Here is a 13050-nt window from a genome sequence, read left to right as displayed (position 1 = left end):
CTTTTCAACAGCCTTTACCCTTAACGGAGCGTGAAGACCCCAGTTTCGTGGCACAACTGACCAGAATTCATTAACTCTAAGCGTAAGTTACAGTTTAATGTAAACAAACGATCCCATTCATTTAACGACATTACATTGACAGACTTTCCGAATTTCGAGAGATCTTATGAGTAAAGCAAATGAATGTAAAATTAAATGAATGTAAAAGAATTCTCAAGATTTTGCGACACTGTATTGAGTCAGTATCCATCAGAAAAGTGTATTAAAGACACAGTTGAGCACGGGTTTTTAAAAGTAACGGTTTAATTCATATATAGAAACATCTTAAGCCCATAAACATTCCTTAGTCATTTTTTACAGTTCACGGATAAGCGTATGAACAGTAAATAATTGACGAGAGGGTAGACAAAAAGGGGAAATTGGGATAACACGATTAATAACAAAACAAACCTCAGTTTATTAACACATCCCTATTTAATATTGTATAAATACACATGTGAATAAGAGAATATTATGCATCTAGATAAAGGACAGGCCTGTAATACACAAAACAACTAACAGTGGTATGTTGCTTATAACTGTTTTGAAATAAAACTATTCCAACAGTTCAAGAACCTCGTTTCACTGTTTTTGCAGCTGCGTATAGGTGGAAGGCCAGCACAGTTCTTGCTTCTCTGCGAAATCAGAACAGACAAATTATGAGGCGTAATTAGTTTATAATGATCTTACGACACCCATTTATACCAAATGTAAAAAAAAAATAGTGTTTGCTCCATACCTTTATGCTGTTTCCAAGCTCCTTCTGTATAAATTTTAGTTCCGAGGAATTTCGTGTGAGATTAGCTGTACAGTGCCACATGAAAATGCAACTAGGTGGTGGCTGAGGGAAATTTGAAATGTTAGCTGCTGGTTAAATGCGTTATTATTTTTTAATTATATATTTGTTTTTCATAAGAATATGTTGTTTAGATGTCTGTGAAATAATTTGAATTACTTCATATAACACTAAAAAGTTCCAAAGCACAATTCACACCACAGTATGTTCTATATCATGAACATAGTACATTTTCAATTTACACAAGTCCTTTTTATTTACCTCTGATTGATTGCTTTTAAAATATGGCTTTTCCCCATAGAGGTCCTAGGGGAGACAATATCCTATCAATGCAAGGCAAACCTCAAAATACCACCGAAACAAGCTGGATTAAAAGGTAAAACATTTCAAATATTCATTCAAACAAAAAGCTATCAGTGGAACAAGCTGCAATCAAACTCACCAGCACGCGGTATTTAATATAGTAATTGGCATCCCTCTGAATTGACTGCAGACATGCGTTTACCTGTCCTTCTGTCCAATTTGGAGGAACATAGGCATATGTTTTGGCCAGGTGTATTCCAACAGTCAGAAGTAAGAGCCCTGATGCAAAAATAAAAGAAAAAATTGAGTTTAAATTTTCATGTAAATATGAGACAATAAATTACTAGTATTCAGTATAGTTGAACAACTGTGAAGAGGATGTAGGATGTACCAATGAAATTTGTCATGGCCATACTTAAAGTGATTGGTGTGCTGATGTGGCTAAGCCATCTTATATATACTACCTGAGGTTGACTTATCTTGTCTACTTGTCAAAAGGTTTTTTTTTTTTTCGAGAGGCCGGAAGAAGGTTGTGAATGAGTCAAACAAAATCTACAAACCACACATTTTCTGAGGAATTGTACTTTTAAGAGAGCTTTAGATTCTCAGACCTCACTTCAGTTTTAATTTTTATTTAGGTAGCCTATGTTGATACCTGAACTAAAGGATTGCTTAAATATGTCTCTCCATTGCTTAGGGTCTCTTGTTATATTCATCACCTGTTGCTGACTCTGTATCACAGGTACATTAGTGAGCTGGTTGCGTGATATTTCATGGCAGGTGTGACATATATAAGCTACTGCTGACTGACTGATTTGAAGAAACATCAGGACTTGCATGTTATCTTTGTGTCGAAGACTAATAATGTGAGAAAAGTGAATTAGTTCATCCAGAAATAATCAAGTATCTTATCAAACCACGTCACCACATGTATTCACACAAAGGGATCATAAGTACAGGTATCTTTTGTGGGGAATATAAATCACTTTTAAATGTTTTTATAGTTTGTAGACCATGCTTAATGTTTACATTTTCCACTATAACTTTACAGATGAACATGTATTCATCATTAGATAATTGTTACCAGTGTGCAGTGCTCTATCTCAGCCTAACTGCTATTTGAAAAGCAGAATAAAATGGCCAATGACTGTATATGTCTATCAGAATTCTGTCACTAAAATTACAAACATAAAAGACAACAACAGATGATTTCTTACTTTATTTTTTATATGGAAAACCACACAAAGGGCTTGGAAGGGCTTGGGAACATATGGTCAGTCACAAATTACTTGTTTCAATATTAGATCCATTTGCCAGTCCTTAAAGCGTTCAGTGTGTTGACCTCTTTATCACAGTCTTGTTCGACTGATGTTGATTGAATACCTGCTCCTTCAGTTACAGTCAAAGTTACTGATTTCACAATATAAAATGCTCCACACATTGTCAGGCCATTTTAGACATTTCTACTAAGGTAAGTTACTAAGGTTACTAAGGTAAATCACAGACACTCATGAAATATGTGTGAACATGTTATGAAACATTGGGAAAATTAAAGATCGTTAATCATGAGGGTGAATTCATCATTTGGCCAGGTTATTGTTATGATATATTTGTAAACCAAGGACCAAGGAGAACAATGTTGCATGTGCAACATTCATGTCAGTAAAGCTTGAAGAATTACTAGAAACAGAATTATCTGAGTTCCTCATGTCATCTCCTTCAAGATCCTCATTGAATAAAATAGTCTAGTGTAGTGGTTCTTAACTCCAGTCCTGGGGGGCCACTGTCCTGCATGTCTTTGTTTGAGCTGAACTCTCCTGAGCTCAGTACTGACACACCCGATTCCACTGATCAGTTAATCATCAAGCCCTTGATTAGTTCAATTAACTGTGATAATGAAGAGTTAAAACAAAGAGATGCAGGACAGTGCCCCCCCAGGACTGGAGCTGAGAACCACTGGTCTAGTGACATCTAGATGGAGACCCACAACTGGTCAAAATGTCTAGCAACAGAGGAGTCTCTGTGTTAGAATGAACTGAGAGATTGGACATGTAGAAAAACATCTGTTAAAAGTTTATGGCCACTTGTAGCTACAAATAACTGTGGTTTCGTGCTGAAATCAACTCATCTCACCCTATTATACTCCAGGGCTTCAAAGTGGGTTTTCCATATTCAGAAGGCCATCCTCAGTAATTCTGCCAATGTTACTGGCTTGACCAAAACCAGTCACTTAGGTTCAGAGAACTGTACATTGTTAAGATGTAAGCTCTCTAATAGTACCAAAATTCTGTTTGTATAGCAGATTTCAAGTGAGTTAGTTTCCTTTATATGTATTATAGAGATGCCAACATCCCATGATAGATTATGTCAGAAATATAAAATAGCTGAGACATGATTGCTGATTTGTCAGATCAAACCCTGAGCTCAAATACTTAATTCTCTTTGACTATTAAGTTTCATCCTGGGTATCATTAACAGTATTTTCTGATGGGCTGAGAAACAATGCATGTTGTTAGTTATAGCTGTCGTATGGCATTCTGATACAAAGAAAGAATGTCCTTTATTACACCAGGATGATCCATATGTGTGGTTACACTTTAGCTATGTCTTTAGAATCAGCAAGGACAAGGACCTACCTGTTAAGCAGTAAAACAAAGCTTATACACTAATCCACAGTGGTCCTTCTATATCTGTCATTATCATTTAACAAGCCAAGTGGTCAATTACTTCTGATGTTTAATGGGTCCTTATCAGCATCTTTTAATCGGCAACCTTTAAGGTTTTAAGAGCACCATGAGATGATACAAATTAGATCAACATCAACTCCAACAGTTCAGTTTATGCTCTAAACTAAGCCCTCTTGTCCGATGTTCATAATTTCATCTGGGATTCAACCTAATCTATTGCTAATCGACCGATTTGTAGTAAAAGTGTTAAAAGTTATGGGAAATATGATAAGGGTAGGACATGACTGTGTTTAGCAAAGATTACTTCTGAAAGCATTTCGCATCTTGGGAGGCTGCTTTGCTGAGGTATGAAAATGCAGCCTGTGGTTTTCTTTTTATCACCTGTCCTTTGAGACAGTTGAAACTCTAGTTAAAATGTGGCTTACACTAGATGAATAGGTGGCGATAAATGATTTTTCTCTGCCTGCTTACTCACGAAACTAATCAGATGGACATTCTATTGTTTGTATCCAATCATTCATGACTCCACCAGAACATTCAGGCAGTATGTCCTAAATACCTTTGTTAGGAGAGTGCTCTAAAGTCAGTTTATTTTGATGGTTCTTTTAACATGTTGTATCCCTACTGTTATATACCTATACATTCAATGCACTTAAAATTCACTTTCTCAGAAAAAAAAAAGATTGAGATTATAGTCGAGATAATGTATGGGTTCAGGTCAATCACCACAGAGAAACACTGGTAATGTGTTTAACTGCACTTATATTACATTAAGTGTAACTCAGATATCATGATAAAGTGTTAGACTTCTCGCCTCCAGTTACATGTTTTCTTATCCACTGTGTTTTCATTCTGAATATATAATTCATTGTGATCGTTTTCACTTCCAGTATGAGTTTTACTTGAATGCCCAACTGCAAATTATTTTCCAACACATATACAGATTTCAGACATTTATTTTACCAGCATGGTAACCAAAATGATCAGAAATGTGATGGCCAGTTGCCAGTGTTGAATTAGCTAAAACAAGCGATTTCATTAGAGAGGATGAAGTCTGTCACCGGAATCCCTGAAGTCCCCAAATCACCTAACAACCACAAGTGCGTCAGCTCTGTTCATACCACATTTTTGTTGTCTGTTTAAAAAAAACAAAACAAACCCCCCCCCCCCCCCCCCCCAAAAAAAAACACATTTTCATAAACATTTGCTCTGAACCTGTGGAAGTGCACATTTCAACTACTTCACACGTCACCACAAACATTCACTAAAGTGCAAATCAGAATAATTTAAAGACATTTTAGATTTTTTTAATGTACAAGGTGTGAGTAAATCTCTGGAGATACTGGCACCGTCAATCTTCAGTAAGTGCTCTCTGTGGCTAAAGAGCACCGAGTGCCACCACAAAATAATAATAATAAAAAAAAGAGTATGTTCACTGCGGACAGACATCAAAGTAACCTAAAGAAGAAAGCATGTTTATATGGTTTTCAGTGAGTACTATCATGTTTCTTGTGACATTTTACTCTGGTGAATTTTGGCTCTGGTATGCATCATTTTTAAAAGTGAACTGAATCTTTTTGTCATGAGGATTGTATTCTTTTTCTGTTTTAACAGATGGGTAGGTTCCAAGACGCCATGCAAGCTACTAGGCAACAAGTGCTTGGATAAACACTGTACACTCAGCAGACAATGAGGAAACATCACTAGCCCATAATGCATGATGTAACTTTTGACACAAAATAGATTAATTTTTGGGGCAGCTGCTCACGTGAGTAGGTCACACTTTCTGGAATGAGAGAAACATACATACGGGACCTGCAAAACAAACATGTAGGAATCCATCCCTGTTTCTCATTTCTCAAGCGTTCTGCAGCAGCGTTGAATAGATCATTTTGGTGATCTGCAATACGGCGGCGTGCAACGAGTACTGCACCAGCACGGAGCCAAAGCCCTTGTAGAACCCCAGGGCTCCCTCCTCCTGGCGAATGGCGCTGATGCAGTCCCTCATGCCCTCGTACTGTGTGTTAATGGGAAGCACCTCAAACCCTAGATCCGTGTTGTCGATGATGGTGCGGGTGCCCTGGATGTGCAGACGATGAAGCACCGTCTCTAAGGGGAAGAGAAGAACGTCGGCCACCAGGCTGGCAGCAAAGCTGGCCATGAGCTCAGGGAAGTAAGCGTCCAGCATGCTCTGCACTGTCTCCTGGCCTGATGACAAAGAGGAGGACTCAGAGGCCGACTGCTTTGACTGGTTGCGGCAACGCAGTACGAAGAGCACCAGTTTCTGCACGCTGGAGCTGACCACATAGTGCAGTACACCATGGAGTACAGTGGGGAAGACTAAGCTCCAAAGGGGTAGCAGTCGTTTGCTATGGGGCACGCCCATGCCGATAACTCGTCCAACACCCTCCTTCACGCAATCCAGGATGCCTGGATTGTCCCGGATGATCTCGCTCTGAAGGCAAAACAGACATGCAGGTGAACTCGTGAACCATGACGCCACGATTAAAAACAACACTGGAAGTTATCTCCTCGATGAAAATGATTTAAATAAATTTCAAACGAGTTTTCTGAATGAATGGCCCTGTTCTAAGAAGCTTCAATGCTACCCTTCCCTGGAGTCATGGCTCTCTTGATAACATAAGCGTATCTGATCAAAAACTTTATAGAACCCCCATGAAAGATTCAACCTAAATTTCCATAGTTCCATTTGATTCCATTCAAGTTTCTATTACAATGAAAGGGGAGCATGTTAGACTATTACGGCAGACCTGATCATTCAAATAAACTTGTTAAAACTGCAGTAAAGATCTTCCTCAAAGAATTTGTAAAAGAATGGTTTTCCATTCAAAAGATTTAATGTCACTGCTTAATTACGTAATAAAGCTGTATAATATGGTCATATGGACTTTTCATAACAACATTTAACATAATACCATCAATACAGAACACAAATGTTTATGTGTTGGCTCACTGGTAAGGTTCTCACAAACACTGACCTGTACCGTTTCAATCAAACTTGCTGAGTAAAACGGCATTGCAACCACATATGTCAAACTGGAAAACACACACACACACACACATAAAAACAAACCTCAATTTATTGAATTGAAGAAAGAGCTGATACCTGTATTATACTGTTGTGAGTGAAATGACATAGTAAGCTTTCATTTTTGAGCAGCACATCATAAACATATTGCATGTCTAACACAAAGACTGATGACAGTATTAGTGCTGAGATAATTATTTTGTAATGATACTCTGGAGTAACATATTAAAAGTAATGATGCTAAATTAAGAGCCACTGAAAGGTTCAGCTGGCAAAAAAAATCCTGATGCTATGTTTAACACAAGACTGTCAATCATGGAGGCTTTGTGATGGAAAGTTTCAGTTATGTAGTCATTTATTAACAATAGAAGGGCAGACATAACCGTTACCCTTTGAGCATCAAGTGGCCGATAACCTGCTTCGGGTTCCATTTGTGCGATAATTCCCTGGAAAAAAAAACAAATAATCAAATGTAATCAAATACAGTTCACCACCCCCGTCAGTAGGAAAATCAGTACTGACTAAATCTAGTCCCTGGGAATAAATGTGGTCAGCACCAAGCCTTTGAAGTCCTTATCATATTTAACCTCAAACAGATAAAACACTCCAAAAGTGTAAGATTTTTAAGCCATTAGAAATACCTAATCAGATGCTCTGTGACATCAGCAAATATTCTTTTTGAAAAGTCTGCTTTGTCAATGGAAACATAACTGGACCAAGGTGGTGAAGATGATTCAAAACCCTTATTTGTGCAAGTTACACCCCCACCCATCAATAAACTCCTTCTACTAAAGCCGTATGATAAACAGTCAGTCAAAACGTGCTTTCTGCTAAACGACTACGCGATGCTGAGTCATGATGAACTTGAGTCATTAGCTAAGCGCTGCCGGCGGACAGACAACCAGATAAATACATAGTATGGCAGAATATTTCCGCAATGCAAGAAAAGGAAGATCAGATGTATCTACCGCGGCAGCGGTGTGCATTCACTGATGATGCCCTCCGTTCCTAGGGTCACGCCTTGTACCACAAATGTGCTGCCCATTCCCTTCCATAGAGCCTTTGGTCCCTGTAAAGTAATAGAACACACAAGTCTATAGGGAGGAAGGGACAGTAAACTACCAGACATATTTTTTGATTTTTCATTTGCAATTACAAAAAAAGGAGCACAATTCACACAATACTTGTATAAATTCAAATAAAACTTGAATAAAAACTTGTTCAAGAACGAAAGACTGCAATGTTTACACTCATGAGATCTTTCAGCGAGATCTTTCAAGACTTTGCGTGAAGAGCTGTTATTACCTGAGTTTTTGTGATATTGTACATCACACTGATGGCAGTCAGTGGTGACAAGTGGTAGTTCCTGGCATGGTAATTCACCTGGAAACCAATAGTCAAAAAGGGCCATAGTCTGTGTTATCTTAAACTTGAGTTTAAATGATTCAGTATCTACCACCCTCAATAAAGATGGACAGTTTTCTGCATGAAACCCCGCTGTCATCAAAGCTTGGCTGATCAAAAAATGCATAGGGAGCACTAGGAACACATAAGAATTTATGGCACTTGATGACATTTTCCACTTAGAAGGATAGTATTTAGAAATATTCAGGGATGTTTTTATTACAGTTCCTATGTTCTAGTGGATCACAATGTGTGGTATCTGAAAAATAAAAAATACCTTACCTCACAATAACACTGGCTCCTAAACACAGCTCTTTATTGCTAGCAGTTTTTACTCTGTCAATTTAAGCAATGGCAGTATAATATGATATTACGCTTTGTTGTATTTATCTTCACCTGGCACTGTCGCCGAAACACGATGCATGGATGGGCGAGGACATTTTCTGTGAAGAGACTGACCCAGAAGAACAAAGATATAGTTTCATTATGTCTTCACATGGCCTATTTGTACCACACATTTGAAAACATAAATATCATATTTTACCTTGCAAGCCCAATGCCAAATCCAGCAAATCTGTTTAACTGCTCTGAAAGACAAAGATTAGTAGTGTTAGAGTAAGGAGTTGCTGACATTTGTGTTTGCATGGGGAAGCTTGAGAACAACACACTAGAGGACATGTTTATTCATTCTGTCACAATAGGTTTTGTAGTAATTTTTCTTCCATTTAATGCAAAAAAAGATGTCTGAAGATGTGAGCCAAAACTATCTTAACATCTCAGAGTAGCTCAGCTTACTCACTATAAACATAGTATTTTGCCTACGAAGGTCCTTGTTGACATGTTTTAAACTTCTGACGTGCATTCTTGTGAATACTTATGACTTGAGTTTCTATAAGTTTGTAGTACTTCCGTGTTACTAGTGTGTCACTAGTTTCCTCATGAATTATTTCACAATGTAGATAATAGGCCTAACCGATCCAGAACAAAATGACCTTTATTCATAAGGATACCAAAGAACATGAAATCTTGTGTTTTGGTCTGACGTCTAATGAAATCAAATTCATTGGAACTTGAGAGAGTAGTAACTAATCCAATCAAATATGATGTGTGAAATCTAAAAACAGCAGAAACGACAAAATGTTATGCTAATTTCTGGTAACTCCTAATTACTCCACTTACTGAATTGCAAAGCACAAATTCAAAAGTAAAATTACACATCTTACATCCATTAAATTTAGTTGAGTGGTTGTCAGAGGTTGAGTGGTTGTCAGTGGTTGTTCTGGTGTAGGAACAGTGTTATTTGGGAATTTTGTAAGGATCTGTGGGCTTTACTGAGAGTCGCAGGAAGACTTAAGTCTGAGATAGAGTACCTGAAAACTCTATGCTTTTCTCAAAAGTTTTGTTTAGCCTGCATCCTTCTTCAGATCACGTACTTTACAATTGTTTATTGACTGTTGTAAAATTAAAGGAATTAAAATACTTAATTACATTCTGGTTTACATTTAATTATCATAGCTGCTTGCAATTCAAATGTGTATAGTCAGTGACCAACACAGACATCTCAACTACAAAAAAAATGATTCTGGAGGTGTCCTATGAAAAAATCACAGGTGGGTGGGTGTCTTTCTCTCATGGATCACTCCTGTTGGTCAACCTCCAGTAAACTTGGGAAGTCTACCAACAAATATCTATCTGGTGTATCATATGTACTATATTCTTGATGCACAGGTGAAGATGATGCCTATGGTAAACATTTTTGAGGTTTCATGCATTTTCAGGTTTTTGAAATCTACTATTTTCTTCAGTCTTTTATTTAAGTCAGGCCCACCATTCTCATTTATCATATCCTTATTGTACTTAAACACAACAGTTGTTCCAACCGTTGATACTTTTCAAATAGAAATAGTTGACTTTTCAAATCAAGTATTGTGTGGTCATGATTGAATAAGAAGGAGTTCTGACTTAGCAACTTGAAATTTGACCAAATATCTTGGAATGACACATTAGTTATTTCAAACAAATTACAACCAACCACATCAGTCTAATAATTGTGATTTAATATCTAACAATTACAAGTGTAATTACCCCGTAGATGTATCTTTTTTTTTTTTTGATAAATTTTGTCCAGTGTTAAATCAAACGATATATTAGGTCCACCAGACATTTCAAACAGCCAGTGCATTGACTGTACATATTGCACTGGACGTTTTAGAGTCGTTATTGGCATTCAAAATCATGTGGACAGGTCTAATCACTAACTGACCAGACAATTAAGGAACAGGAGCTATACTTGTGATTTCCAACTACCCTGAGCCAATTCAAGGTCACTGTCATATCACTTAATAAATATGAAGTACACTGAAATAGTCTAAGCTTAGCAGAGTTTGGTGAATAAGCGCTTATTGGCAACCCTTTCTTTCAGGATGATGATGTAAATGAGTAGCTCTTTAAAAATAAAAACTATAACAAAATCTATCTTTGTTTTCCCTCCATTGTAGTCCGCAGAAAACAAATGCCAGTCGCACACTGGGAGTGAAAAAATTGCACTTGTGTAAATCAGGGATTATATTCAAACAACACTGCGTTTGCATGAAACTGTGAACATAACTTCAACTGGTACAAGCCTTTTCTTTGCTGCTTAAAAAAAATCAAGCATTTGTCATTTTGTTGTTTAATATATTCAGAGCTGTGTTTCAGTCAGAGACTTACATACTGAAACAGCTGACAATATTATCTCAGTGACATGAATGTGTTGTCTTCAGCAATGTGAATCCAGATGCTTTTCTGCTTAATATGTGAGACATGACATGTTTTCTTCTTTTGAGTGTTTTATGTAGAGAAATTAATATATAGTTAATGGTGCTCATTATTGTTATTATTATTATTATCATTATTACTTCCACTAGAGCCAAGAGCAAACACCATAAATGACATTCAAATGACAGAATTAAGTCACCTGACTTAACGGTGACTAAAACATCTCTGAATCTGTAAAACTAGACCCCTAAGCAAAACTTGATTAATTAAGGCTGGCTATTGTGAGAGCCTATTTCACGTCTAACCGTGGTAAAATAAATGAAATAAAATGTACACGTATTTTTTCATGGAAAGACTAGGACTAAAAAATCCTGTCAAAATTAACACTCCTTTAGAGGCCCAAAACCTGTTGAACTCCACACCCACATATATACTGTCTTTTCCTCACATTATTTGTAACTTTGTAATCTGACAAAAACAAAGGGGGCCTTTGCCAGACTGTGCTGTTAATAAAATGTATACTTGACAACAGTTAACATAGTGTGCGGATACCTTCACTGAAGTACAACCATCATGTCTCCCATGACAGTGGCTATAAAAGTTTGAGTGACACTTCCTCAACCTATGAAAACTTAATGGTATTGCTGAAGTAATGACGTTGTTTTGCGTTTTTAATGTTCTTCACAAGACAGTATTGGATGACGTCCCTGATTGCGATGGCCGCATTTCGGTGTGCTTCGCTGCTGCAGTAGAAAGTCATGATCATACAACAGGGGCGCATCTCGATGCAAGGTCAACATTCGATGCATGGATAACTTTAAGCACTTTCAAAATGCCAAAGGTTTGCCACGACACAATTAAACATAGTTTCGATGCAACATGATGCGTCGCGAATTAATTCTGCTATATTTTTGACAATATTTGCAAGGAAAAAAATACTAAGCACGTATAAAACAAAAGCCAGTAGTGATAGAGAGAGATTGAGGAAAGTACAAATAATTAAAAATCAGTCAATCTGAACTAGGTCTACGCTTGAGTCTTACGGACGTTTGCCGGTGTATCGTAAACGTGTTCTCTGTCACTCCATATTTGAGGTTACATTCTCCAAATAGTTCAACAACTGGGTTTGGGGTGGTGGCTGGTGGGGGGGCTTTGTTTTGAGGAGTGGAAGGACATGCCTCCGTCACATGGACTGGCAGGCAGAAATAATAGAGGAGGAGAAGGAGCCAAGGGGAAAGAACGCACAATACGAGAGGAGATTAACTCAATAACGTATCTTAATAATAATCTTACAGAGATGTCTGCATCGATTCAGTCTCGATTCCCTTCCAACTTTCGCTCGAAACATTCTGAAAACATTCGGAAACATTTGACCCGCTGCAACGATTCGAAGTGGTGAATCGGTACACCCTTATCCCGTAATACATCTGCCTATCTGCACCACAGTGCCCGAGTTAAATTATTGCAAATGCGAGATCCCTACGAGAGGTTTCCAAATTCAGCATGCGATACCAGGTTGTTTTAGCAGGCAACGGTATTCTAGAGTCTTCACTCAGGGGCCTTACATGACAACAGACAATGCATCGGGATACCACTCCATATGATAGCAGTGTGCTCATACCACCAACGCAAAATCATTATCAGTGAACACGTAATGTTGACCACATTCAAAAGAATTTGTTCAGCAGGACAATGACGTCAGGGAGTTTTAACAAGCGAACATACCGGATGGTGGAGCCGATACGTGGGTGTCCTCTCCGGAGCCGGATGGGGCAGAGAACGTTTCGAACTGCGGGGTGCGATCACCAAAATGCAGATTTCTGCTGCCTGGGATGTCTGGGGGAGTCGTGACCCAATTCTGTAAATCAGCACTGGACAAATTATTAAATGACCTTCCCGAATATCCCCCAGCAAATGACGGATCCTCCCTTCCCCTGTAACCTAAGCCATCAAAGCTATCGGGTCGCCGAGATGTCATGATTGAAGAGTGAAAGTGACACTGCTCTGAAATTAGC

The 13050-nt window shown here is 38.0% G+C and overlaps 1 protein-coding gene across 1 annotated transcript; it reads right to left on the bottom strand.

Moving 5' to 3' along the window:
• Positions 1–5332: 5332 nt before the first annotated feature.
• On the bottom strand, positions 5333–13050 carry slc25a46 (solute carrier family 25 member 46). Its single transcript, XM_030769386.1, has 8 exons — positions 12761–13050; positions 8823–8865; positions 8675–8732; positions 8180–8257; positions 7843–7943; positions 7264–7320; positions 6825–6882; positions 5333–6280 (listed from the first exon to the last, which is right to left on the bottom strand). Exons 1-8 carry the CDS (start codon positions 13011–13013, stop codon positions 5684–5686), a joined length of 1245 nt encoding a protein of 414 aa, XP_030625246.1. The 5' UTR covers positions 13014–13050; the 3' UTR covers positions 5333–5683.

The sequence above is a fragment of the Chanos chanos genome, chromosome 3 (genome assembly GCF_902362185.1).
Source record: "Chanos chanos chromosome 3, fChaCha1.1, whole genome shotgun sequence".
Classification (NCBI taxonomy): Eukaryota; Metazoa; Chordata; class Actinopteri; order Gonorynchiformes; family Chanidae; genus Chanos; species Chanos chanos.
Note: the sequence above shows the minus strand (reverse complement) of the source record. Positions and strands in the feature narration are given on the sequence as shown.